Below are 27,894 nucleotides of genomic sequence, written 5' to 3'. Positions count from 1 at the left end.
TTAAAACTGTAACACCTGATCTAGTGCCAGTCCAGTTTCAATTGAAAATTTAACGATAAATTAATTCCAAACACAATACAATGATACATTTTTTAATTAGTTTTTAAGTTTTTAATTAGGTTCAACGTGACTATACATACAGATTCACAATGACGATTATAGTAAAAGCTTTCATGCATTACAAGCATCTATTTTTCCGATCTATTTTAGACTCTGAAAAGAAAGAATTGGCATGGAAACTTGGAACAAGAAAACAAATGATTGAGATATTCAAATGTTGACATAGAATTTTTTTTGAATACCTGCCAAGTTCAAAAGTAACCCATATAATAAAATATTCAAACCATATTAAAATTCACTGACTGGATTGCGTTACAGAAATGAAACAGCATGGTTCAAATACACACATTACATGTCCAATGTTATTAGAGTGGAATTGTTACATATCTTGCCATAGGAAGATATAGAAGATCAGAAGTGCCCATGGTCTTTGCGCTGCACAATCTACTTCCATCATCCCTCATAATTCTTCAGGAACTCCTGTAAAGTATCAGAAATATGATGATCAAACCACATTTGTCATGAACTTTCCTCTTGAAATAAACCCATTTTTTAAAAATATAATTGACGAGGTTCAGAAGAGATTGCTGATACAGCCAAAGTCAGTACAGGTGAAAATCTTTTTTTTTTATGGTTTTCTGTTGGTAAAACCTGTTTGTAAAAAAAAACGTTTCATTTGTGTAAAATATGCATGCTGCATAGAAAGGAAACAGCATTCACTCTAGAACAAAACCAAGAGGAAGCACCTAAAAATCTACCACTTCGCACTGCTTATAAAAATGAGAAGGCACACTGAAGCCAAGTTCACATCCTACTGCGATGCAAGATTAACAAGGGCGTGCATCTTTTGTGCAGAAGGTAGTTAGAAAAGATCATCTTGGTGGGGCCTTTGTCATGTTCAGAACTACACCAGTTACCTGCAAAACCTCAAGGGCAGTCATGTTGGCTGGCACGTGCTTCCCCCTGAGCTTCATATGGTCGGCAGCCAGAGTGGCGGCATCATCAAGGCTGTAGAGGAGAAATCGCAGGAGGTCAGATTACATTTCGCCACACAGAAAACAGTGGGGGACTCTGGCGGGCTCCGACAATGCTGATGTTAAAACAACAGCAGCAGCCTCTTTCCTAGTGATGGTTCTGTTGGTGCTTTAGGTATTTCCATAAAAACACACAAGAGGTTCAGCAGCCTCTGGGCTTGCGTGCAAAACACCTGGGAACTCGCATTGGCCCGAAAAAGCAGGAAGTTACGGTTAATTAGAACACCAATGCAAGAAAGAAGGATACGATGGGTGTTGGTTGTCTTGAGGGACCTACCGGTTGCTGTTTACGAGGTAGTCCATGAGATCCTTCACCTGGTTTGTTACTATCACATGGTGCTTCAGCAGAGGAAACAGCTTGCTACTCACAATCTTCTCATAAAGCTTATTTCTGCACATGAAGTTCAACACCATGTCTTTAATCTGAAAACGGTAAAACAAATGGGGGTATACAGGGATTTATGAGACAGCATTGATGATTTTAACATTGAATGCAGAAAAACATACTTCACGAGGGCGGTTCACTGCTCAATAATCACTGTATCAAGCACACACTAAAATTATCAAAGGCTAACAAAAACAGTATAGTGCAAGTACAGTAACAAGCTCTAGATCATATTATGGGAATTTCGAGTAGCAGCATGAGGGGAACTACATTAATAAAAAAAAATACAGGAAGTCATCTTAAAAAAAAAGTGGAAAGTACAAAACATATCATCCTGCACCATACACATTCTGGAAGAAAATACTCACCTGAGTCGAAAACCCAGCTACTTCTCCAGTGTTCATGTGCTCCTCTACTTGCTGAAGAACTGTGACCAGATTACTGGATGACAGGAAGCCCTGTGGGAAAAGCAATGTTCTTTCAGTCCTGCCAAACAGGTTAATTTACTCTTTACAGCTGGTCTAATTAAGGTGTGGGTTCATACTCTGACCTTTCAAAATCTCTTAGCTAAATCCCAAATCTTATGCTGTTGGAATCAAGTGGTCTTTCCTTTCTATGGCCATTTGGAGTCGAGATCTTACAGATATTTCAGCTGCTCAAAATGGATCAAGCTGGCAGCTCTTCTTTGCTCCCATTGTGACCAGATTCCTATCTGCCTTGTGTTTACGTAGATGCACAGTGTTTTCCGTTATCACTCTCTTCTATCTGTATATCCAAATATTTTGTGGGAATTAATGTTTTTTTACAAGAAGTGAACAGTGTGGTGGTTTCCCCACAAACAGGTCATCAAAGAGAAATTAAAGTATTGTTTCCTTAATGCATCATGTGTCTAAGAAATAAAATTACTTTACACAAGAGCCACTGAACAATGGCTTTTGGCCAGGTGAGGTGAGATTGCCTGAGATGCCAACCAAAACCAAAACAGACTTGATTATACTGAGAGATCCAGGCTTTGCTCTTACTTGGACTTGCTGCTCCTTTTTCTCAGAGCATGGAATCAGCAGAAGAGAGCCCAGAGTAAAGGCTGGCAGGTCAAACTGAGCAAACTGCTTTGCAATGCCAATCAAGTCTAGATCAAAAAGGACTGGGCACCTGCAGGCAAAGGACATGCAATGTAACATCTCTGCAATCTGGCTTTCACCTACAGTACATACCATCTGGTTTATGCCATCGAACAATGAAATGAGGACCAAAGTCAACTGTCTGTTACACTGATAGGGAGTAATGGTTTTAGAACAAAGAAAACTTTTCAGCAACACACTTTTTTTTGAGAAATCAAAGACAGACATGTTATCTCTTTATCTAGTACCTTTCCAGGGCTCAATTCCAGGTAGTCAATGTGTTTAGAAAACTTACTTAATGTGGTTATAGAACTTACTTGAGAAGAAGAACAAAGGTCTGATAGAACATTTCTCGTTGTTGAGGGCTGAGGGGAATAGAGGCTGAAATTCAATGGAAAAAAGAAAAAAAAAGCATGACTTTCTTCTGTTTAGGACACGTACATAGTTAAGCAGTACAAGCTATATAATTAGTTTAAGATGCACAATTTGCATAATTGCTCTCAAGAGTGTGCCAGTAGTTAAGGAAATAATGGGTTTGCTCTGTGGTGTCTAATGAAGACAGTATGTCATTTAAAAACGTTTAGAGGTCTTTCTTCAGCTATATGTATTTTGCAAAAAAATAAACACTGCAGGTAAGGAAAATACATTTTGAATGTACAATATGACTTGTACAAACTGTCAACCAAGAAAAAGAAAAAATGAACATAATAAGTGGAAAACCATCCCATTAAGTCACCTACCGGAGAGAAAAGGAGCCAAGATGACACTCTTCCAGGCTCTGATGAAATTAGGAACCTTTAACAGAAAAAAACACCTTTTACAGTAAGGTACCAGTTTAACATGAACCACTGCATTTAAAGATTGCAGGGATTACCGAGATGAAAAAACTACCTATACTTACCTGCCATAAAGAATGAACCGCAGTTAAGGCCACTAAAACTTTCCGCAAGTAACAGGTCTGAAAAATAAATCTGGTTAGATTCTCACGGGGACTATTAAAATGACTGTGGAAATGGTGGAACTTTACAGGTCATCAGTAGGTGTCAGAGTGAGATTTTTAATTTATGTTCTTTCATCTAGGACACAAACTTATTGGCGTATAAGGCAAATACCAGAGAATTGGCATCACATTATGTCTAAAAACAAAATCCTAGTATCACTTCCATTTTTTTTCATTTAAACAAAGACTCATTAGATTCCTTCAATGCTGGTGACATCTTCAGTCTTTATTGGGCTCATAAGAAATGTACAGGACTATTAATCCTTATTAACTATGTGTTTACTAGATGCTGAGCAAAATACTTTTGAAGGATGAGGATCTAATCTTTCCTCACCATCACGACAATAAGACTCTGAATGCAGGAACAAATGTGAATTAAACTAATGATTTGAAGTCATGAAGTTTTCCCTTTTGTGATAGCTGCTAGAGCCTTGATGCCCTGGGACACTTACCATGCTGAAACTGATCAGCTTTTGTAACACCCCGTTCCAGAGCTGAGGGTCATACACCTGGTACTCTAAACTCAGCTCTGCTACGAGCCTGACCGCCTGTGGGAGGAACACAGACGAAGCTGATGTCAGAGAAGAGATACATGACCCCCACAATGCACAGCATGTCATACATCTGTACTCAAATCTGCAGTTTTAACTTTTCTGCTGTCTGATAATCTGCCTGAATCACTTTGTATTTGATACCTCTTCTCATTTCAGGGTAATGCAGATGCTTAGCAGTGTTCTGCTTAACTCTCTGGGCCAAATCCTCAGCAAGTCTGCACCAATACTTAAGAGAGGATGGATCTGGTCTTTCGGCTCGCCAGCACTCCTACCCGGGGCTCGTGGCTGTGGTTCTTCCACAGTCCTTTGATCATGCCCTCCTTCGGGCTGCTGTGAAACGACTCCACAGTGTAGGGAATGTTCAGGACTTCAAACTCCGAGAGGTAGATGCAGTACTTCAGGTAGTGTCTGCAACAATGGGGAACAACACTCTTAGCACCTCATAGGGGTGCATTTACTCCACTGAAGATCACATTTTCCAAAGAAATAAACTTATGCAAAAAAAAATGAAGTAAACATTAATTTTAGACTCAATTCTAGGTTTTCGCTGAAATGCGACATAAGTTGAAATGACAGGGGTGCAACAGTGCCTCGCAATAGGTGCAATGGGCATGTTGAAGAAAGAAAAAAATAAATGCACATGAAATGGAAAAAGGATCTACTTGATTTTTTCAATAGACGTTTTGAGGAGGGACTCCAGAGTTTTCGTGTCGGCAATTTGGATGAGGCACATCAGCGCCCGGCTTCTGTTTCCAAAAGTCAGTCGAGGGCCGGAGTTGGATATGGGCTGGATTATAGAGAAACAAAAATCATTTGTACACACACACGCACATTCTACAGAAGCTGAAGCTGTGATGTGGTGTTCTTGTTTTCTAGAAAAAAAAAAATCTCAGCCTATATAAATGAACTGGTTCTGTAAATTAAGCTTGATTGTGACTTACGGAAACTTCTGCAGTAACAATGGCGTACAGCATTCGTGCACTGAAGTCCATGGGGTACATCTGGAGCAAGTAGATGACTCTGGGAGAATTTCAAAAGACAAACATGGCAGGTGCCCTTAAATGACCTCTGCTGCAGCAAACAGGTGTTTTGTTTTGTTTCGCCCCCTTGCGTCAATGCTCAAACTCAAAAGCTGGGGAGTGTGATGGAAAACAAAAAGCCTCAATTGGAGATGATTTGAATAAAGTAAAATAGTAAAAGGATCTCCACAGTTTCCACTGCACACCCCACCCCTCTCAGTTTCCACTTAGGTCTAAACCAAGCCAGATGCACAGTAGATTCTCATGGTAAATATAACCACATCTTCTGTTACTTTACATGAGAAAATACGTTAATTAATAAACCACGAGGCATCTTTTCTGGAATGGCAGGATTCTTGGAATAGTCTGTACCCAAAACAGCCCGTCTCAGAGATATTCAAAAAGCCCTATAAGATCAACAAGCCACAAACAACCCAGTCAGGAAAAGGCAAGAACAGTAACAGGCCTTATGTCCTTCAGCTTGTACAGAAATGAAATACAAACTGGACCCAGGTGTTTTTCTCTCAGTTTTCATGTTATATAGTCACCCTGTAGAATGATAAAAAATCTTTTACTCATCTTTTACTCATCTATGCAGTGCTGTTTTTAGTTCTCAGCAGGCTGAGAAGACAAACACAGCTGACAACTGTACCTCATGAGTTCTGGGTCTTCCTGGATGTCGGTGACATAGTGCTGGGTGTTATTATCCTAATAAGAAAGAGATCCATGTTAAGAAACCTCAGAATCTTTTATCCAAAATACAATCTAGAAATAAAGAACAGATTCGTGACAAACTACTTCATTACTGAGGGCGTTCTAGGAACTGCATACTCTCTCCTGTCTCAGGGGATGGGACCTAGCAAATATATTTTCACACAAGCAAAAACCTCAGGAGAACACATTTAATTTTTGTTTAGTCACTCCTTAATACAAGTCCCTTGAGAACAAATACTGCCATCAGGGAGTTAATGATCTCTTGAAACAGAACAACTGCAATACGAACCCAAAACCTCTCTTACATTACAAATAAACCATCTATGCTTTAAAAAAAACAAACATTGTCTTGGAATGGGCCTTCAATGGGGTAGCTGGTGGATGGTAGACAGTAGCAAACTGTGTTACATAAGAATGTAGTCAGGGAGATAGAAGCTTTTTTAGTGCGATAGCTACGGAAAAAATACTAGTGTGTTACGAGAATGATGTCATACTGAAACTGGTACTCACTTTTACTGCAGGCGCTGTGCTTTGACACAGCCATTTGTCCAGTAGCAAATCCCGGATTTTGCTTAAATCGATGTTATTTATTGATGCGATTTCTCTGGCCACGGCATGTATGTCTCAAAGAAAAAACAAAACAATTGAAATGTGTTCTGTTAACAAAATTACATTTTGTAAATGCTTCTTTTCACTCCTTAAAGCCCTGCATGTTTCTTTTTTTTTCCCCTGTTCAGAGTCACCAATAGTTTGTCCACTCAGCTTTACCACCATGACCTGCTTCATGCTTCTTCAAAACCGAAATCGTGCCTTTCCTAATTTTTGAGATCTTCCAAAAGGAGGTGCACAAAATATCTGTCAAGTTAAATTACCGGGGTAGTTTCTGCCTGCGGGATTCTTTAGCCGCTGTTCAATGCTGCTGTGCTCATAGAGGGAGACGATGAGTTTGGCAGGGAAACCGGTGGACTTCAAATACTCGGGAGAGTTTAAATGGTAAGATATGAGCGTATTCTCTGTAGCTGACCGCTGGTATTGCAGTTTGAGCTTCTCCAAAAATATTTCCGCTTTTGCGTGAGCTGGATCCTGTGTGTGTGTGGGGGGGGAGAAAATAATGTAATATTAAAAATAATTTAAAAGCAACTTTCCCTTTATGGTCAGAAAAATGACAGGACAGGTCTCACAATAAATATTTAGCGAGTGATGAAATTAGGAGACGGCAAAGATCTGTTACAGGTTGGATGTAAATGGTTTGCCGTAAGCTGTGAAAGACACCGAGGATATTCTTTGTGGAATTGCAAGGCAGAATTAGCAATATTCTCCTGAGTGTCACTGCCATTTGGTTTTCCTTAAGGCACACACCTTTAAGAGTTGTTACAAAAAACTATACACAAAATTAAGTTCAAACCTCAGGGCTTGAAGTCTTCAGCCATTTCTCTGCTAGAAGCAAGCAGAAGTTCAAGGAGGTAGTCTTAAGGATACCTGTGGGAGAAGTGTTTAGTTTTTTTTAATGAAAAGGCAGTAGAAGGTGCTTCTGGAAAAATACTAGGACACAAAAAACAGTTTAGTGGTATTAACTCTCAAACAGCAAAGGCAAATCTACAGAAAAGTATATGCTATATTTCAGCTACTCTATCGCAGGGTGCAGCATCTCTTGATTAGTGAACCACATCCATCTTAGTTTCATTACACCAAAAAATGTTCAAGTCACATGTTCAAAGGCCCCACAAGTCACTTAACTTACGTAAACCATATCCAATAACGCATTCTTACATAAACATTGCACTAAAAAAGAAAACCATAATGTCAGGCCATACTGTCAAACATGTCAAATCCAAATCGTGGGATGTTATAATGGTACAGTGCTCTCGCTGGGCCTCATTTGCAATATCGTCTTGAAGAAAGAAGACTATGAGGCGATTTGAAACAAGTAAAGCACTGTCACTTCAAAGGCACTGTCATACTAAACCCAACGGATTTCTTCAGACTGAACACTAATACATGAACCAGGACGCACACCAACGGTATGTGACGTACTTTCAAAACCTAGACTAGGAGGCACGTCTTGACCCAAAGAGTTATGGGAGTAACCCTTGGGGTAGGAGCCGATGAGATCCTGGGATCAATAAGCTACTATCAGCAGGCCAGACAGGCCAAATGGCCTGCAGTTGCTATCTGACCTTCTTATGCAGAGCATGCGTAGATGGATAAGGAGGCTGTGTCAAGCCAGGGTTTGCTGAGGAGTAATGGCAACTCTGTCTGGAACTGACCTGTGGGCAGCTCCTGAGCAATCTTGTGAGCTGCAGCTGCAGCCCATTCAGGGTTCTTAATAGACAAAAGGTAGGTCTTGATGGTTTCCATTGTCTTTATGGTTTCTTTGGTCATCACATGAGGCTTTCTTCCATTAGACGGCTTCAGAGACTGAGGCTTCAGTCTTTTGTCAAAGACATGATTGACTGCTGACATATAAAGTTTATCTAAGCACACCTAAAAAATGTTAAAAGCAAGAAAGCAAATAAGTTCAGAGGAAATGAAAACAAAAAAAAATACAAGAGACTATACAAAAGAAAACTTGGAAGAGAAAAGCAAACAAGCAACTGAAAGGTTTTATTAAGAAACCAAACGTTCAATGGCCACACACTCAAAATCACAGCCCACATACATATCAACTCTCACATTGCACACAAGAAAAAAATCACAACTTACCTTCATCAGTTTAGATATGAGGAGCAGTGTGGGAAAAGTCTCTTCACTGAGCTCAGCAGCTGATATCATTGAAATACAAAAACAAAAACAAATTGAAGCAACCCTGGAGGTAAGAGATTCATGCCTGCGTGAACATTTTTTGGGGAGGGGAGGCTCCCTGTTCTGTAGTTAGTGGATACAACTATGAACATTTCTTAAAGGACCTGAACAACCTTGACTTGTGCGATAATTGTTCATTTATCCATTGATACCCTGAGGCATGTGTCCCCAAAAACAGATACTAAAACCTCATCTGAGACAGCAAAGGTAAAAAGAAAATGACACTGTATTCCCTGTATTTGGTAATTACACTTAAAATGACAGAATTTAAAAATGAAAGTGACTGAAAGAGGTTTTATTATAAATGCAACTGGACACTAGCTAGTTGGAGTCTCACGAGATCTTACTTACAGATAATCTTCCAAAAGTAGAGAGAGGTCTTAAAGAAGATGAGGTGAAATGGCAGCCTAGTGTGTGTAAGAGGAGAGCGCGGCAAGGAATTCTCCTGCAGGTATTGGTGCTCTATATCCATAGGTGTAGAGACGCGCTTGTAGGACTTCAGGTGCTGCAGCAATCCTAATGCCTAAAGAAACACACAAGAGACATGCTTCAGATTCACACTCATGTCTGTTGGGGGGGGGGGGGGTTTAATCTGTATTATTCACAGTATATACTGTTCCAGCTTAATTTTGATCACATTCTTAACTTAAATAAAAAGGTTAGCTAAGAGCTTGCACTATTCTTATACAGTGTTATTACTTTAAAAACCCGAAAGGCTAAAAAATGTAAAGGTAGTAAAAGTGTTGAAGACAACGCTTCAGGAAAAAAAAACACTTTTATACATAACCACTTCTAATTTTAAGACGGTCTAAGTATTTTCTTCACCTGATCAAGGTGAAAACTTGTGATTTTTTCATCCGTGGTCTGGATTACTCTAAGAATGCCTTCAATTGTTTCGTAATCATAAGGGCTGAGCTGGAAATGAAAGAAAACACACAAGAATTTTACATGGCGAATGCACACGAATGAAAAAGAGTCCATTGCAATACTTAAAATAAATCAAAAGGACATTAAATCTTCTGATGTTAGACTGCGATGAGGATGTCATAAGCACAAGCAGTGACCTGACCTTGATGATGGCTGTATTTAGGCTGATGACAAGCTCATTTGCACTCTTGAGCAGAGGGATAATTTTGAGGGCTCTGGCCAGGGCATCACTGTGGTCCAGAGTGCTGCCGATGTCTGTTGCTGGCTCATCTTCACTCTGATCAATGCTTGTACCATGAAGCAGAAGAGTCTTAATGTACAGATTTAAGGTAGAATCAGTCTCTAGGTTAAATGTGCTGAAAGAAAAAAAAAAGCAGTCATGTTATTATAAACAACAGCATTCACTACACTTACAAACCATCAAATAACAACCCAGATTTAACTCTTTAAAAACATTTAACCTGGACGCATGCAAAATAATTTACATACTGAAAGGCCTTTGTTAACAAGCTAAATGTTAAATATAACTCAAACCGATATATTGCTCGTTAAAAAAAAGATTTTTACCGGCAGTATTTTAATATTAATTCAGAGTTGACATTCCGGTTCTTCACTAGAGTAGAAATCAGGTCCCTCTTCTTCTCAGGAGTCTGTCTGAATACAGCCTGGAAAGAAATCTGTTAAAAAAATGTTCTGGTTAAATGGTACTAAGAGATTAACAGGGTGATTTGCAAAACTGCATTTTAGAGTGAATCTTGTTCCTGACCTTCTGATAATAATAGTGGGAGTGCTACTAAACCACTTCAACGTTATCTAAAACTTAATGCATATCTGTCTGGGATTGCTTCAGTGCTCCTTTGAAATATAGCCATGATTCAATGACTGATTGCAATAGTACACGAAAGGCCAAACCACTATGCTCTACAATAATAAAAGCAACACTGCCAAATGCATATACTGTAGCTGCAGTCAGAAAAAAAAAACATAAATATGAAAAACTAAAGTTCACTTGAGTGATCTGAATGCCCAAGAAGGAGCTTTAGATGAATGTCCCCAGAAGCAGCATGGAGCGTCATCTAAATAATGCAATCTTCTGAACAGACGGATTGAATGTGCAGAAATGAGCCCGTTAACTACTCTGCAGGCACGTAGATAACCAGTTTCTCCACTTGTTCTCAACACTCAAAATGTCAGGCGTATACGTACACCCAGCTTCCCCAGCTCGATGCCCCACTCAGCATCAGCAATCAAGGACAGGAATTTCTGGTGTTCCTCCCCTTCTCCATACAAAACGGAGAGGTGGGCACCTATAGCAGCCACAGCCTAAAGGAAGAAAACAGCATTTCACATCTGCTCTGCAGCAGAGCTCCTCCTAGCACTACTTCAAAAAGAGACGCTTAGTCTGTTTTCACTTCAAATTGTAATTTTCTTAGATAGCTTTTGTGTTGCATGCCTGCCAACTTTTGCACCATCTACTTGTCTGTCAGAAAGCTACCTCTTCTGATAAGAGTCACAGCGGGCCTGTCAGAGGTTAAGGGTGCTACGTGGGACTGAGAGCACACAGCTGACCTTACCCTAGGAAGGAAGTACATCAAACTGCCACAGAGACAGGGCAGTTTAGAAAACAAATCAGATCTAGCAAGCATGTTTTAAAAGGGTGGAAAGAAACCAGTGCACCTACTACACATCCATATGAATTAAGACAGAACATGCAGACGCCACATAGACTGATGCCCAAGGCTGGAGTTGAACCCAGACTTCAGCAGGCTGTGAAGCACTAAACACCATGCTGGCACTCACTTTATAGTATATTTTAAACAATTACCAGAATTTTGTTGTAGTTTTGCCAAGTGTTGTTGATTACGTGCCAGAGTTTTTCAAACACATCTTTCTTTGGTAACAGACAGCAGTACCCTATAGCCAGGTCACAGTCCACCACTCTGCAGTTAAACACCTTCATCATGATGGGGGAAAAAAAGTTAGAAATAATAAAACAGATATGATGAAACTCATAACGTTTATCAACTCCCATCTGGAGGCTTTCTTCAAGCTTGCAGAATGAGACATTTTGAAAAGACACACAAAATAAATCACATTTAAGAACAGATTAAACTGACAGACCTTGATCAAACTGCCAATTGCAAGTCACAAACCAAGTATTTGATGGTAGGTTTCCATTGGTTAGAATGAAGAAGCCCATGACAATTAAAAGCTGAGCTTGTAATTTTCAATCAATCATGTGGAAGACATTTCTGACATAAGCGGTATTTGAAACATGGAGACAAACAGTTGTATCAGCCAACATATCAGACAGAAAGACTAGAGATCACAGTTGGAGATTTCCTTATAATTTACTTTTTAAATCATTTTAAAGACTATAAAAACTACTGTATATCAAAATTCTTTATAATAAAATGAACTATGTAAACATATTCTCACCTTATGCAATAAAGCCAAAGAAACATCTTTGATGACAGAGATGGTCCTCTCGCCCAGTGACACCACAAAGTTTCTGTCTTCAAGGAGATGCTGAAGATCATGCAGCTAAAATGAAGGGGACTTACTGATGAGGGTTTTGACTTCCCACAGAACTTGAGCTTTTAAATATAAATACAATCTGCTTAATTTTAAATAAACTATTTGACACTTATAAGTACTTGAGTGCTTTTGCAAGGTTTGCATGTTTCTTATGTACTGTCATAGCTCAAGCCATAAATAAAGAAGCTAACTTTATGCTTAGCTCAGACCTGGATATGAGGCAATACTTGCTTGACAAGTGAACGAAAGGGTTTGTATTTTCTGCACTTCGTACGAAGCTTGAAGGGAGTCAGTCCAGAAGACTGCACATCACGGTGCAGAACCACGCACCTTGGAGCTCAGAGTCAAATCCATGTTGTTAGATGTGATGTGCTGCAGACACGTCCCAAAACAGTTCATCATCAGCCTCAAGGCCAGCTCCAGTTGGCTGCACTCATGTAGGTTCTGAACCATCTCATTAATGGGGCCCTTGATTTGCCTGAGGTGGTTTTTACCTTCAGGGGAAGACAAAACAAAGGTCAGACGCACCCAAAAAGTTGAAAACTCACTTCAGACAACTGCGAACATCATGGACTATAAAAGAATAACTAATCTTAAAAATATGCTACCACGTGTCATGAAAGTGTACTGATGCCATTTAAAACCTTATCAGAATAAGGTCTAGGACTGTAACCAGTATGAAAGGCTTCCTGTTACCTTCAGTATAAGAGCAGTTGGACAAGCAGGAACAATCCAAAGGATAAAGCTTTGAATCTAAAAGAAGAAAATCAACAATAATTCAGAATACAACACAAAACACCCATTACCTATCAACGTACTTCTATAGTAAAATTAATATATTAGTATATGTTAATAACAAAATAATACAAATGACAATGTTACTGGTGTTATTGTGCAGTATTTTACATAAAAAGTATGCCTTTAAAGAGGCATCATCAATAAGGAGCGTTCAGAATGCCATACCCTCTGAATGGGGTACAAAGCTAGTAGTAATTTTGTACAGAACAGGCAGCACTGTTATGGGATCTAGAACTATGCCGTCCTCATTGAAGAAATCCTCAAAGGTCCACTCTCCATAGGGATCCCTGTCAGTCCCCAAAGAAGAGGTCTGCAAACAGAAAGGGAGACCATGACAGCTACTACACAGTCTCAAAAAATAAAAAGCCAGTAGGCAGTGGAATTACTGTAAAGATAAGAAGCAAATCTTGTGCAGTGAAAGCCCATTACATGCAACTCTACTGAGCACCAAGAAAGAAAATGTACCCCATTTATCCATGTTCTTACAAAAAGTATAGGTACAGGTAATTGTCTTAATGTTTTTGGCGTCTCCTCACCTTTGAGATGAAGCCATAGTCATCTATCTGACACTGCCTGTACACATCCATGGCAGCTAAGGTGTTTTTGCAGAGCTCCTGGCAGTCGAGTAACAGGTCTGCAAAAAGCCAAGCTTGATGATCAATATTAACTTTAAGGTTATTAACGTTAAGTTTAAATCTGAATAGTACATAAAAGCATTTATCTTGGTTGTTTTTATACTTTATACTTCATGCAATTCAGCTTAAGATATTTAAAAAAATACACTGAACAATCACATTAGCAATGCAAAAGTTATCTATGATGAACATACAGTAGTTGGCAGCTCACAGTCCATAACCAGACAGACAGAGGTACCTGCACTACATATAGTGGCTGCCTGACAGGCCAACTCATAGATCACAGCCGGAAGATTCATTCCATCAGGGATTATCATAGGCGTGTTGGCTTTCAGCATCTGGCAGAGGTCCCGTGCAGCATTGAAAAGCACTTGCCCAGTCTTCTCATTACAGTGATGTTGATACAATTCGCTGCAATTAGAACAAGAGGGTGCGGCACAGTGAGGTTTTGTTCTCCGGTCATGGCGAGAATGTGCAACGTATTATTCCCAGCAGGTCATATGGCACATGCAGCCTTTGAGGATCAGAGTGGGCAGTTTGCGATTAAACTGAATAAACAGTGGTAGAAAAAAAATGATCAGAAACTTAAATGCGTTCCAAATTTCAGAAAGCAAAGTCTTGGTGTGATCTTGCTGGGGTGCGCTCAGGAACTGGGGTTTGCCATCTCCGGATTGGAGAACTTGAACTGCCCTCTGTTCTGTGACCTCGGGGTCAGCAGTTTTTTAAGGCCCTCTGCTACTGCTACTCACCAACAGATCTTCAGGGCCTTTTCCACCTTGCCCACAGCCAGGGCCCTCATGGCCAGGTCTGCTCCCAGCTCCTCCTCGGAGCGCTGCAGCAGCAGGGCCAGCCGGTACAGCCCCGCCTCCGTGGAGATGGTCTTGGTCTTGCCATCCGGGTCTTTCGCCACCACCGAGGCCTTCTCCGTCCGGGCCCGGGACCGCGTGCTCTCGTAGGCCCGGATGTGCTCCTCCTGGAACTGAGCCAGCACCGCAGGGCTCTCGTAGTCCTCCAGAGACAGGAAGATGTCGAAATCCTCCTGCGGGTTTCACACATAAAAAGAACACTGCAATCAATGGGACTCTCCTGCTTCTCGCTGAAGGAGAGATGGAAATCAACTTTGGAAATCAAAAGAATGATGGCACAAATTAGAACACAACTTCTTAATTCCTCAAGAGACACCTTGGCTGCAGGGTTAAGTTTATTACGTCTTTGCCTCTTATCAGCAACAATCTTAGTGGCTAGCCCCAGTGGCTCACTGTTCAACTTCTACTGAGACTGGAAAGGGAATTCAATCAAATTACAAATCAATTGCAATTACATACCTGTAAGTGGGCAATCGCTTCAAACATCTTCAGATTATTTTCACACTGCATTCTTTTTAATGTGTTGTCTGTCAGACAGAAAAAAATAGAAAGCATTACAATTTAAACCCAGCAAGACAATTAAAAAGGTGAGGGAGAACAAGACCCCTACCTTTCTGAATGCTCAGCAGAAATTTCAATATCTCCACCATCACATGGGCTACAGCTATTTGATGGGTTTTGCCCTTCCAAAACAAAAGAAAACAGATTAGATTTGTGAAAAACCATATGAATAATCTGTCTTGTTCCAACCTACGTCTGGTAATTATTCTGTTTATCTGTTCAGGTGGCTTTCAAACCTTGAGTCAATAAATCTCAGTTATATTCTAGCTGGTTTTTCTTGCTGGGTAGAAAACAAGTCTCATTTAGCAGTATTCTTCTGCTCAGCCCCACCTCTTCAGAGACGTCTGTCTGGTCCTGTAGCTCCAGGCGAGCCCACATGGCCAGCCTCTCTGCAATGCACTCTGCTTCCTCGCCGGGAAGACGCTTAAGTAGATTCAGGCACTCCTCCCTCTGCAAAATAAAAGTTACAAAAAAGCGCCTTTGGTTTTTTTTTTTACTGAAACATCCAACAAACACAAAAATAACAGGTGCGAATAGTCAGAGCTGTGGGCTGTGAGACGAGAAAGGTATCTGACCAAACTACCAGTTTTTGCACTAACAATGTAAGCAACCCAGACTACTTTCCACAAAAGAAACTTTGGCAACACAAGCTAGTGTGTCAGAAACCAGTCTCCATCGAGTCTCTTAACAGAGTTCCTAGCAATTACCTGATGCACTAACACATAGAGAGCCACCACTTTAAGGGCTTCAATTCCAAAAACATATTTTGTTAAACTGGTACTAAAACAAGATCAAAATGTATAAGATGTCAAGGGGTTATTTTTTATTACAAGGCTGATATCCATCCATTTTCTAACTGCTTAACCCAATTCAGGGTCAGGGGGGAGCCAGAACCTATCCCAGCAAGCAACAGGCTAAGAGAAGGATAGGGACACTTCGGACCAAATGCTCACACATGGGGCCAGATTTCCCAGTACTCAATTAACCTACCAGTATATCTTTGGGCTGTGGGAGAAAACCACAGTAAAACCTGGATGAAAATCTTGTTTCTTATGGTACCCACACCTTTTTTTGTATTCGTCTGCGTTTCATGCCCTGTACAACACCCAGTGATTTATTTTTATGAAGGGTACTTTACGATAAGCTTCTTTAAAAAAAATTTTTCTAAGATTAACTGGCCATGGCCTGAACTGCATTTTCCCAAAATTAGAAATGCATGTTTCATGACTTTCAAAATGCATGTTCAGGTTACATTTTTTGGGGCTTGACTGCAGAGTAGATCCATACGTACTTTCCCTTGGCTGATAAAATGAACAATGCGGAGAATGTAGATTTCAATGGTGGACAGCTTGTAGGCTTCAGCCACCTTCAAAGCATCATCCAAGGAAGAGGGCAAGTCCTGCTTCAGAATGTATTTCACCATTTGCTGTAAAGGAATCAAGACATGGTGCCCAGGTTTACAGGGGAAGCCAGTTATGGAATTTAAATGCATGTAATCATCAAATGTGAAGTGCAATACTTTAAAAAATGGAGCAAAAAACTGTTGTTTTATACAGAGAAATTTGAAAATAAAGAATTTGAGCACACACTCTACAAAGCAAAGAACACTGTGCAAGAGCTCCAGAAATGTTTTGACACTAACCATGGCCTGCTTGTCATCAGAAAGGCTAAAGCCTCTAATGCCATATCCTCTTAGAAGTTTCTTCATTTCCATGAGCCTGTAGCTCTCCTGAAGCTGAAGGACCCTGATAACAATTAAACAATTACAGTTTAAAGTGTACATGTGCCTTCTACAGTAACATTTCACTTTCAGCCGTGATCACCAGGACTGAGCTGCAAACCTAGTTTGAAAAGTCTAAACTACAGGCTTCAAGCTGCTGCTCCACTTGCCACGAATAGCCGACTTTCTGAGAATAGACGGATGCATGGCTGCAAATGCAGGGAGAAAGATTAAACGGATTTCAAAACTGACTTGGGATGATCCATTTCCAGGTGTTGCTGGACCAGATGCTCCACTGCTTCACTCCAAGGAACAACAGCCTTGTACATGACCTGCAGCACTGCATCGAAGATGAGCTGGGAAAGAGGACACGCTTGGTTTACATGCCATCGCAACACAGCAGTCTAACCGAAGGCCGCAGAACATGCGGTCCTGCGTGACAAGGGTAAAAAAAAGCATTTGCCTGCACACATAAACCTCGCTTTTGTCACTGCGGAGACTGAAACATGGGGAGAGCAAAAACAACGGCGCTACAAACTACAGGTTAAGCAAGGGGGTTCACTTACATCCGTGTCAGTCATGCAGCTCAGCACAGCCATAGCTTTGGCCTCCCCCTCCGTTTCAAAGAGAGAGGCAGTCCGAGAACTGCAACGCTCCAGCAAATCCTGTTAGACCATCCACAACAAATTCCGCATTACTTTTTCTACCAAAAAGAGCATTTTTCTTTCCATTTTAATTTTCTTACACAATTTAACTCGAATTAAAAATATATTGTAATAGATACATATATATCTATTGGATAATAGTTCTATTAGTTTCGGTTTAATCTGGGCCTATACAAAGACGTAACTGGGAAAAGTGTATAGTGTTAACAGCTGGAAAGAAATGAAGACTGAGAATGCACTGTTGTATTGCAATGATGCATTTTGACCCAAGGTCTCGCTCCGAACCTTAATATACTGCAGGAGCAGCTCCTCCAGCTGCAGGTTGTGCTCTGCAGCGTAGGGCTTTATGACTGTCTCCATGGTGGATGGAATGAGCTCCGGTGCCAAAACCTTGTCCAGCATGAGGAACGCGATTGTTGTCATATTCTCCTGTAACGACACAAACCACGGGTCACAAGTTGGATTTAGGGGGAACTGCATCTGAAACCAAGAGCAGGAAGCACTTCTTTAAATAAAGGGCTGGGGGAGTCTGGAAGACACTACCCAGCAGCGTTCTTGATGCTGATACCCCGAGTTTCTTTCGAGAAGCAGCTGGGTGAAGTCCTTAGCTCAATTAACTGACCAATGAACGGGCTAGACAGGCCCAACGGCCTCCTCTCGAGTGGACCCTTCGTTCTTATGAATCTTCTTGCAAAACACTTGGCTTGCAGCGCACCTTTTCAAAGTCCGAGAGTGGCAGTCTGCAATTGTATTTTTTATACAGGTCCAGCATCTGTCGCAAGTTGCGCACCAAAGCTTTCAACTGTTCGACTTCTTCGCAGTCACCATCCTCCTTCTAGGAAATAAAAAATGCTGTATTAGGCCAGATAAGGTTTTTGATGTCCTCGAGCACCACTTGAGGAAACACAGAAGCCATTGGTTCTGGCCAACACATGGACATAAGAAGATCAAAAAAAGGCAGAAGATGATTATTTCAGAAGAAGGAGAACCGAGAAATTTTACCAAAGGAATCCAAAGCCATGAAGAAGACAGTCCTAATTCATTGGGGTTTCGAGAAACAAAGTATAGCTCGGCCATTTCCAGTCCATTTTCTGGCCAGTTACTCTAGTGGGGGGAAAAAAACAAAACAACAATTACATATCGAATTGTCGGTCATACCTCAGAAAAAGGGAAAATGAATACGGACTACCTTTTCAGTTAGCTCTAGGTTCCTTGACCTTTGTTCCAACCATCTTACAAGTGACTTCTGTTAATGGAGACAGAGAAGATCAAATTAAAAGTCAGTGTTGTGCAAGAAAGTTAAAATCAGCTAACTGATCAGACATACATCGGTGGAATAAACAGAATAACATTTAAAAAATTGTTTTATTAAGTTTAAGACTAATTTAAATCCTATATTTTAGATGCTATAGATGCTAACCTGTCCTTTTGGGACTATTCGTCTTACAAATGGGGTGATCACACTTTTAAACCACAGGCAGAGATCACGAGATGGGACATCTTCAGGGATCGTAGAGAGTAGTGTTTCCAGCATGTTTTCATCAAACTTCCTCTCAAATTCGGGCTGCAAGTGTTAATCAAAAGACATGAACATTTTTAATCTTAGTTCTTCTGGAAAACTGTGCTTCAGGTATTAATTGTGAAATAATTTGCCTCGCTTCCCTTTCTCAGCAGTTGTGAACATCTGTATTGTCTCACTGACTGATGATCTTAGTGTGGAAGAGAGAGTAATTTCGAAGATTTATTTTTAATACAACTATAACATATGCAAAAGCACATTAGACTGTGCAGCAACTTTAATTTTAATAGACTTAGAAAAACTAGAGATGGAAATGAAACTTGCTTGGTGTCTCAGCCACAGGTACTGAGCACTCCTGAGGTCTCGCTCCTTCAGATACCACATAATGTCACTCAGAAGGTCAGTGCTGTTCAGGAATTCAATCCAGGAGATTCCACTGCACATTAGGGGGGAGAGAGAGATAAAAAGAAAGGAAAATGTTATTAGTTCTGGAGAGACCCAAGGATTATAGCCCTCAAGGACTAGTTATGCACGTCTGAGAGTAAGTTTTAATATTCAAAGCAGCATTATAATGATGTGGCAACAATTACGAGTTGAGTTAATTATTGAAAGTGAAAGCTAACATTTATTAATTACAACTATCCACATAAAAGCCTTCAAAATCAGGCAAGCAGGATATTTAAGAGCTCACAGAACTCTAATCCTTCATTTCACTGGCACAAAAAAGAAAATGCTGAACACACCTAAATTTTTCTGGTCCACAGGAGCCATAGAAGGTAGTGAGCTTTGCTAGAGCTTCCAGCACCTGGGGAGCGAAACTGGATTACATCTCACATAGAAGAATGAGCACGTGAATACAGTTCAGAAAGAAAACAAACAGGTAATTAGTTTCAATAATTGGATGCATGGCTGTGGATAGTGGAAGGACAAGGACCTACAGCTATGTCCGTCTATTGCAAACGCTCATTTTTAACACTCTGCAAACTCCACCGTGCTTTACGGGCGAGTTGACACCGATTGAAGGATGCTGCTGCAAGCACAGAGGTGCCTAACCCGTCAAAGGATTTGCTGTTTAGCCAACGGCAGAGTCGGCCCTGGCCAGATAACGCCCTCCCTACCTTGGCAGCACTCTGCCTGTTGTGTGCCACTGCATGGGGAGGCATGGTCATGTGTGGTGAACTGTAGTTCAGACCTGGACCAGAGACATGTGTGCACAGAACGGAACCTGCACAGTTACAGCCTGTACAGTTGACTGTCTGAGACAGATCTTACCTCAGTCAGCAGGAGGGGAAGTTCCTCCATATACGTGGACGTCTTCTGTTCATCTCTCTTCAAAAGCTGTTAATGATCACAGATTTTACTGAAATGAAGTCTGGCTGAGAGGCCACATTTCGTTGCTTTTTATTTCACCTAAAGAGACTGGGCAATTACGGCACTGTCCTGAAAAAACATAAAACTTTAGAGCTGCTTACTTTGTTCTTGGCGTAATTTAACATCTCCTGTGCGGTGTCAAAGGTAGGCCAGGGAGTACTGATGCAGTACTGCACGGTAAACTGCTCGTCCTAAAAAGGAGACCTTGTCATTTAAATTCAGTCAAATGAAACTGTTTATCAAGCAAACCACAATCAGTTCTCATATCCTGTCATTATTGTGAGCAGTACATCCATAACAAAATCCTACACATACCCACAGATGCTATGTATACTGTGACCTTGCACTGTCTGATTTGCACTTTAGTGTTATCTCCGTTTAAAGAATACATCCTTTCATATCTGAGCTTCGTAGCTAAAATACACTCCTGTAGTTCTCTTTAATTGACAAGAGGAAATGGGGGACCTCTTCCCATGGACAATCACAGTGGATGACAAAGGGTCATTTGCGTCAGAAGGAGATCCATGCAAGCCACTGCATAAACACATTTTTAGATCAATGTTACCCCCTACAGCACCGTGTGATGCATCCTACCTTTCCTTCAGTGCTCCCTATGATACCATTGGCATGAGTACTTTCCACAGTACAGTTATCTGAACAGCTCAAAGACTTTATATGCACTTTGGATGTGGTTTATGACACTTCACAAAACATTAGTGTGGCATTAAGACTATACAATGTAAAAACACACCGCATGATTAACAAAAGAGAAGGATTTTTTCCAAATGGTAGAAGAGCAGCTGGACATATCATACTCCACAAAGACTTTTGCAAAAACAAAACTATACCCTTCGTATACAAATACATAGTGTTGCCAATTACTCAGAAATAATGCAAGGCCATTGATTTCTCTTTGGGAAATATCATACCACAATTTTGTGCAAATTGGTTTTGGCCTCTTCTACCAGCTCCATCCAGACAGCTTGCCCATAGCCCCCAGCAGAGACTGATGCGAGCTTCTCCAGCACAAAGTTCAGCCTGACTTTGTAGACAAGCTGGGCAGAAAGAGGGAACGACAACTCATATATACTGCGCCCACACAAACAATACGACACACTGTCCATTAATGATCAGAGACAATGGCAGATATTCAGGCTGCAAAAAACACTAACATACTCAAAAATCAGAATGCACATTCAAATTAATGGTGAGACATGTGAGGGTATAATACATATTTTCAAATATCTACCAACATGCTACTTTTATGAAAGCACTTCAGAACAACACAGTCCAAACATGCTAGTCAACGTCAATGACTGAAAGTGGCTTTCAAAATACATTTGCACAATATGGCTAATAACACCATGGCACAGTAGGATTAAAGTAAAAATGATTTTAAAAAATCCTTCTTGAAAGTCAACGATATATCGGAATCATAGTACCTCAACATCAAGTCCAAACTGGATGGCAAACTGTTCTGCCTCTTCAAATTTATGCTTGTAGAGGAGACGACTCAGCCTGTTTAAAAAGACACATGGATATAGGTTACTGAATTCCTTTGTGTCTATATGAAACACAGGTATACAAAATTTATTTTTAATGCTTCAAACCTATTTTCCGGCAGGGCTTCTGTGAGACATCGCAAAACTATGGCAGACACCATACCCTCGGAACTGCAAAGCAATTAAAAAGGGGTATTGTTGAAAGTGGGAAAGAAAACACGAGGGCTGTTTTTGCAGTCTGATCAGAGACTGCTTTGAAGAGCCTTTTTAAATTTAAATGACTTGGAGTTCAGTTCCAACTAGAATTTGTGAAATAGTCCATGAATGTAATATATTTTTTTAATCAAACAGCTTTCAAGATAGGAACAATTCAATAATTATTAACTGCACTTAAACACACTGAAGAAAAATATATAGTGCATAAAAACAAGTATGTCATATTGACAACCTCTAATAAAGGAGAATACATTTGTACATGTGGTGGTGCTTCCAGTGGTGTGAAGATAATTAATAGCCACTCAATAGGTAATCTAAACTACATGTTTTTAAATTGATTACTACACAAACTGTTTTCTGTGAGGACAATAAGCTGGAATACCTCTCTTTGTCACCTCCGTTTTCATACCTTTCCTGGTTTTCAGAAATTCCTTCAAGTAAATATATGGTGTCCTGAAATACAGTGAAAAAAGGTGTGATATGATAATACTCAAAGTGAAAAAACATTCGTTCATATCTCAAAAACCCACTCATCCATTTCAAAAGTGATCTCTGATGAATAATGGAAACATGCTACACATACGGACACATATTCTTCATGTTGGGTCGGTGATGCTTTCACAGAAGGATATTATTACCGTGCTGATTCCAGTTTGGACCAGAAAGGAAACATCAGAGACCTCCAGTGAATAGAGCAGGCTCATTGAAGGAACCGAGTACACGGTCAGGTTCCTATTCTACAAAGCCAAAAAGAGCAAGAATGAGAAAGAACATTTTTATCACCACCTGAAATGCATTCTATTCTGATGTAACCTAATCCTATTTTTTTTGTGGTAGGAAAAATTCATCTCATAATGCTCCAGTTGTCAAGTCAGTTCAATCTTGAATTAAAAAAAAAACGTAAATTAAAAATGTGCATTCAACACACTGGGAATTGGTTAACTACGGCAGATTTAATGATCTGTGAACAATGAACATGCTGAAAAGAATTATTCACTGGGATAAATGGACCAGCGAAAAAGAAATGCTGTAGAAAACACAATGCTTTATACCAGTAAAAATAAAAGGGGTCTTGTATCACCTGTGTGTTGTCCTGTGCCGTCAGGATTATGAGCTTCAAATTTGCATCTTCTTGTCTGTATAAAAATTAAAGATTAAAAATGAGTTTGAAAACAAAGACCTGGAAATAAACGCTGAAGCAAAAAACTAACAGTGATGAAGATTTTACGTGGCCACAGAAGCAGAGTCTCCCTCTGTTGTAAGCAGGAAGTCCTGGATACACTGCGATGGCCAGCACCACACCATAACCAGAGAGTATATATCCCACATGCTCAAGAAATTCTGCAGGGAGAACACGAAACAATGTAATTCAGTACCCATCTTGTTAATTTCTCGCAGCAAAATACATACTCATTTTGCACATAAAATATATTGGATCTGTCACACGGGCCAGATTGCTTTTTTGTCCTGGGAAAAGGTCCTTTAAGCTTTTCAAATATTATTGACAAGATTTTTACACACATCTCACCTCATTGTCCAAAACAAACATCACATTTCCCAAAATCTGGGTCTTTCTCACACCTGCAAAAGAGCAAGACACACACTTAGAAACATTTCAAAATTCACATTTAGTTCCTAATAGTATATTAACATGTATCTATTACTGTATATATACACATGCTAAATATACATTAAGATTCAATACAAAACTTAAATGCTTTGTAGGCCTGAGGTGATACTTTATGAATTGATCAGTGGGGTAAAATTAAATTTATGAAGCTGGAGTGGATTTTATAAGACCATGCAACAAAATTATTATGAAATTCACCTGTTACTAAACTGGAATCCATAACATTATTAAGACACAACGTCTTCTGAACCAGGTCCACTTTCCATGTGGAGAGCACATGGTCTCCACTGCCCTGTTGACATGACAAGACATGAAAGAAAGGCTCAGTTCACTGGAGACTGGAAGAAGAGATACAGTATGTTAAATTCAAGCAATTGGCACCATGACATCTAATGGGACAGCAACTGGTAAAGTATATCTGATGGCTTACATAAGACACTATGAGGTAAAGTGTTCAGTCCAGGAGTCACAGCAAGTGAAGACATGCCCTTGGTTATTTGGTCCTATGCTAAGCTGCAATCACTGCGCATCGATTTAGACAACGGACATGAAACAATGCAAGTTGAGAGAAATAAATAAGTAAACAGTCTCAACGCACCCCAATTACAAGCTGTATGTTATTTGCCAGTTCAGCGATTTCAGCATGCTGGCACCAATGGGTGTGTCTCTCTTCAGTGGAAAAGAATGCAATCTTGATTGGATTCTGAAGCTGAAAATGAAAGGACACTTAAGTATCAAATTGAGCCAAATGACAGAAAAAAGTAGAGACGAAAATTACCTCACAAAAAACGTTCTGACATGATAAAAATTTGACCGTAAGTTTGAGTATTTGTCAAATGGTAATTAATTACACATTTCGGAAAATAGTGGACCTATTTAAACAAGTACCAAAATATTTTTAAAGCTTTTAACAAAATTTCAACAACTACAAATTGGATATCAGAAACAATTCTGAATATTAATCACTTCAAAGTGATAAAAAAGGACATAGGTATATTGCAATTGTACATAACATACCTCTTTCAAGGTGCCAAAGTCCGTTTTTGCTATGGCTAAAAAAAGAAAATTCATTAAAGGATGTATACACGATCATCAAAAGTTATATTCATTTAGCTGTGAAGAAGATGTTATCAGTGAGTAACTGCTCAGTGAGTAATTCAACCGTGAATTTGTAAATATCTTAAATACAAAGATAATTGCCAATTTCTTCTGCTTTAAAGAAACACAAACTAATAGTACAATATTACACAATGTTTGAACAGTGACATGTAATTTCATCATATTGCTTTTAAAGAACTGGCTTGATACAATGGGGACAGTTTTACGAGAGGAAGACAGGCATGATATAACAGGGGGTACAGCTTACCCATATGAATTTTTTCCAGCTGAAGGTTTGAAATTTGAAAGAACCCGTCAGAAACAAGGAAGTACATGTGGTAGATTCCTGCACACAATGAACAAAATATGTTAGACCTTTGGTTGCTGACACAATATAATTCCATTCACGTTTTAGGCAAAGCAGACTACCTGGAGAATCTCATATTCAAACATTACCTGGAAGTGATGTGTCCTCCTGAATGAGCAGATTTTTGTAGGTCTTTTCATTGTCACAGCGAGGCTTCGGCACTAGAGCCTACCAAAGCAAAACAAAATAGTATTATTTTATTTATAATTCACACAATGTTTCAAGTGATATATCAGACTTGGCTACTGCACTATTCAGGTGGAAGATGTATTATTCTCTTCTGTATTTTGCTAGTCCTTTACTATACTCTTATAAAATACCACACTCTACAATGCCAACACTGTGCAATTCACACTTCCTTTGGGCTTCACATACCATTATGCTCTGTGTTTAACAGTACAGCCCTTGTAAATTTGTTTGAATTTAACTAAAAAAAAAAAGATGAATAAAACGTACTTTTGTCAACACTGTCTTCTTCTCCGGCACGTAATTAAGGTGGATATTTCCATTTCTCTCCCCGACCACCAGAAACTGTCCTTCCTGGCAGAGACCCACTGTGTCAACATCAGAGTCTGAAATAATGTTTTTTTTTTAAATAACAATAAGAACCATTTCACAGAAAGACTTTTATAATAGTAAAAGTGACAGGGTGTAGGGACTGACCAAACTGAAGCTGTAACAAAACCGACAGGCAGCTCTGGTCCAACAGTACCACAGTCTTATCGGCAACCACAACACAGCCATTTGAACTGTGAGAGGCATAGAGGTTTGGGCTGGAAATCACCTACAATACACAGAAAAGGTAGGGGGTTAATTGACTGGATTTCATGTACACTCTGGACACTACAATGAATTTCCAACAAGAAAACAGCCAGCTGTCTCAAGAACCGTGATTCACCATCCTCATCCTGGGGAACCTCTCTTCTGGGTTTGCACCAGGTGAGTTTGTAAACATGGAGTAGTTTACCTTACTTCCAGGCCTTTAAAAAATCAGCTCTTAAAAACCTGAAGGAGGTTTGTAAATAGAACGAACCCTGTGCCAATCAATGAGTTTCAAGACTGCCCTCGTTCATGTACCACAGCTGGAATATAACCGATTGAACTTAAGCAGAAGGAAAAGCAGAAACCAAAGTCCAGAAAGTGCAGAAAACAACCAGCGTCACATCACTTAAGGGTTGCAATTAGCACTGGTGATGAAGGACCCAGTTTGAATAAAAACCAGTCAGCACAGAGGCTCACTGAGCAGAGGTTATCAGACCCGCTCCTAGAGAGCATCAGCTCCAAAGGCACAATCCACCTCCTTCTCTCTGTACAGCACACTCGAGGAACATCACAGGCTGAATGTGTAAGTCCTTAAAAACAGCCCAGCACGCCGTGTTATACAGCACTGATTCTCCTTTCAAAACATCTTCCATCTCTGCTCTATCAGCAATCGCTTTATCCGTCAAGGGCTGCTGCGAGCCCGAGTCTAATCCGTCGGGATATCATTTGACAGGGCAGGGGGGCGCGCACACACCGTCAATTTACAACTCATCAGGGGCGAGTTTTAGACACGAGAGGAACTGAAAGGCGTTGTCTTTCGTATGTGCGAGGGAACGGGAGCGCTTGGGATAGAATTAGCCTACAACAGCGCTAATCGCTCTCTCAGCACAACTGTGTCCCCTGTTAATGGATGGCTGGCAGTTTTAGGAGATGCCTTGGAAAGTGGGTGACGGAACACGCGTGGGAACAGTATTACCTTTTCAGAAGAAGAGATTTTGACCAGTGTGTCCACCTGGTAAAGGGCACTACCGCACTCCTGTCTGGAGTCGATGCTCAGCCGACCTGTGCCCGTGTCGTCGTTCGTCAGAAGTTCCACGTGGGTCCACATCGCTCAATCCTGACACGGCCGAGAAAAGATCCTTTCAAATTCAAATCGGCAGCGGTGTAATGAAACTGTTCCATAAACCCCTCCCTTGTGTCAAGAAGCTAGTTTCGCCGTTAGATAATCACCGGGGCACATTAAGCGGTTAAATAGAGTGTTTTCTCATTCCTCCACGGCGAACAGTAATATTTAAATCACATTGTGGATTGCAGTATAATTTCATACTATATTGGCTACATTTTTCTAATTCTAATTAGATTAGAATTAGATCAGTAAATTCTAATAAAAGTATCACTGAATTTATGCAAAACTTTTTTAACGCAAATACAAAAAATGATGAAATAAAGAATATTACTAGTGATAATCCCTCAAATTAGAAATACGAGCACCAAAATGCAATAGCATCGTATGACGAACAACAATCAAGTCACCCACGTTATTAAGCAAAGACGATTTTTATACAAACTGCATCGCCTCTATTGATAACTATAAAAATTTTGCATCGATTCACCCCGGTTGACATTCCAAACATAAACACCACCTGTAGATAGGAGAACCTCCGCCCAGCCGTCAACATTGAAATTTGGCGGGATTAGAAATCCGAAGTAAATGCTTCCGGTGTCAGGGGCGTTTCTATGGAAACCTACAAGCAATACAGCCAACTTCCTGTTCAACAACTTCTACAGCTACTAGTGTTCTGAAGTGTATTTATTAAGCAATATGTGGTACACGATGTTAAACATTTTGTTTCAATAATATTATAAGGTCGAAGCAAAACGGAAAGTGATAAATTGTTCGTGAACTGGCATCACTTGTCTCTTGAGTTGCTTAAGGAAGCTTTTCATATAGTATAGGTTTGTTAATAAATTTATACATAAAATAAGAAATAGATCGTGCGTCTTTAAGAAACAATACCCAGATATGTCTT

General features: G+C 40.0%; 1 protein-coding gene across 3 annotated transcripts; it reads right to left on the bottom strand.

Annotated features, from left to right (window-relative positions):
• Positions 1–88: 88 nt before the first annotated feature.
• kntc1 (kinetochore associated 1) lies at positions 89–27,591 on the bottom strand. 3 transcript variants are annotated; one of them, XM_088618040.1, is made up of 64 exons: positions 27,508–27,591; positions 26,841–26,981; positions 25,766–25,886; positions 25,559–25,674; positions 25,192–25,270; positions 25,004–25,081; positions 24,655–24,689; positions 24,236–24,346; positions 23,836–23,929; positions 23,536–23,588; positions 23,236–23,348; positions 23,089–23,143; positions 22,646–22,744; positions 22,390–22,460; positions 21,900–21,962; positions 21,732–21,807; positions 21,219–21,344; positions 20,391–20,480; positions 20,191–20,256; positions 19,662–19,723; positions 19,243–19,354; positions 18,820–18,963; positions 18,589–18,645; positions 18,402–18,503; positions 18,115–18,234; positions 17,685–17,828; positions 17,301–17,399; positions 16,987–17,090; positions 16,657–16,759; positions 16,306–16,440; positions 15,345–15,464; positions 15,064–15,136; positions 14,913–14,980; positions 14,337–14,626; positions 13,826–13,998; positions 13,489–13,586; positions 13,118–13,262; positions 12,851–12,907; positions 12,485–12,648; positions 12,056–12,160; positions 11,442–11,570; positions 10,823–10,939; positions 10,184–10,293; positions 9,759–9,972; positions 9,515–9,604; positions 9,041–9,212; positions 8,591–8,649; positions 8,155–8,371; positions 7,293–7,366; positions 6,760–6,970; positions 6,398–6,510; positions 5,826–5,881; positions 5,096–5,174; positions 4,817–4,941; positions 4,427–4,562; positions 4,053–4,148; positions 3,502–3,558; positions 3,341–3,395; positions 2,918–2,981; positions 2,502–2,631; positions 1,848–1,937; positions 1,372–1,517; positions 978–1,068; positions 89–540 (listed from the first exon to the last, which is right to left on the bottom strand). In XM_088618040.1, the coding sequence occupies exons 2-64, from the start codon at positions 26,970–26,972 to the stop codon at positions 514–516; spliced, it is 6,711 nt and encodes a 2,236-aa protein (XP_088474166.1). In that variant the 5' UTR covers positions 26,973–26,981; positions 27,508–27,591; the 3' UTR covers positions 89–513. The 3 variants fall into 3 exon arrangements, with proteins under 3 accessions (XP_088474166.1, XP_088474169.1, XP_088474168.1); XM_088618043.1 differs by having other exon boundaries at positions 22,417–22,460; XM_088618042.1 differs by lacking the exon at positions 27,508–27,591 and adding an exon at positions 27,402–27,502.
• Positions 27,592–27,894: the final 303 nt, after the last annotated feature.

Source organism: Lepisosteus platostomus, chromosome 24 (assembly GCF_059453375.1).
Source record: "Lepisosteus platostomus isolate fLepPlt1 chromosome 24, fLepPlt1.hap1, whole genome shotgun sequence".
NCBI lineage: Eukaryota > Metazoa > Chordata > Actinopteri > Semionotiformes > Lepisosteidae > Lepisosteus > Lepisosteus platostomus.
This window is presented reverse-complemented; position numbering and strand designations above follow the sequence as displayed.

Excerpts from the sequence above, each read along its gene's own strand:
- kntc1 (XM_088618040.1), bottom strand. The coding sequence starts at position 26,972 with ATGTGGACCCACGTGGAACTTCTGACGAACGACGACACGGGCACAGGT. Across the intron at positions 23,349-23,535 it reads TGTTTGTTTTGGACAATGAG|AATTTCTTGAGCATGTGGGA; the intron begins GTGAGATGTGTG and ends TTCTCCCTGCAG. Across the intron at positions 1,518-1,847 it reads TAGCTGGGTTTTCGACTCAG|ATTAAAGACATGGTGTTGAA; the intron begins GTGAGTATTTTC and ends TACCGTTTTCAG.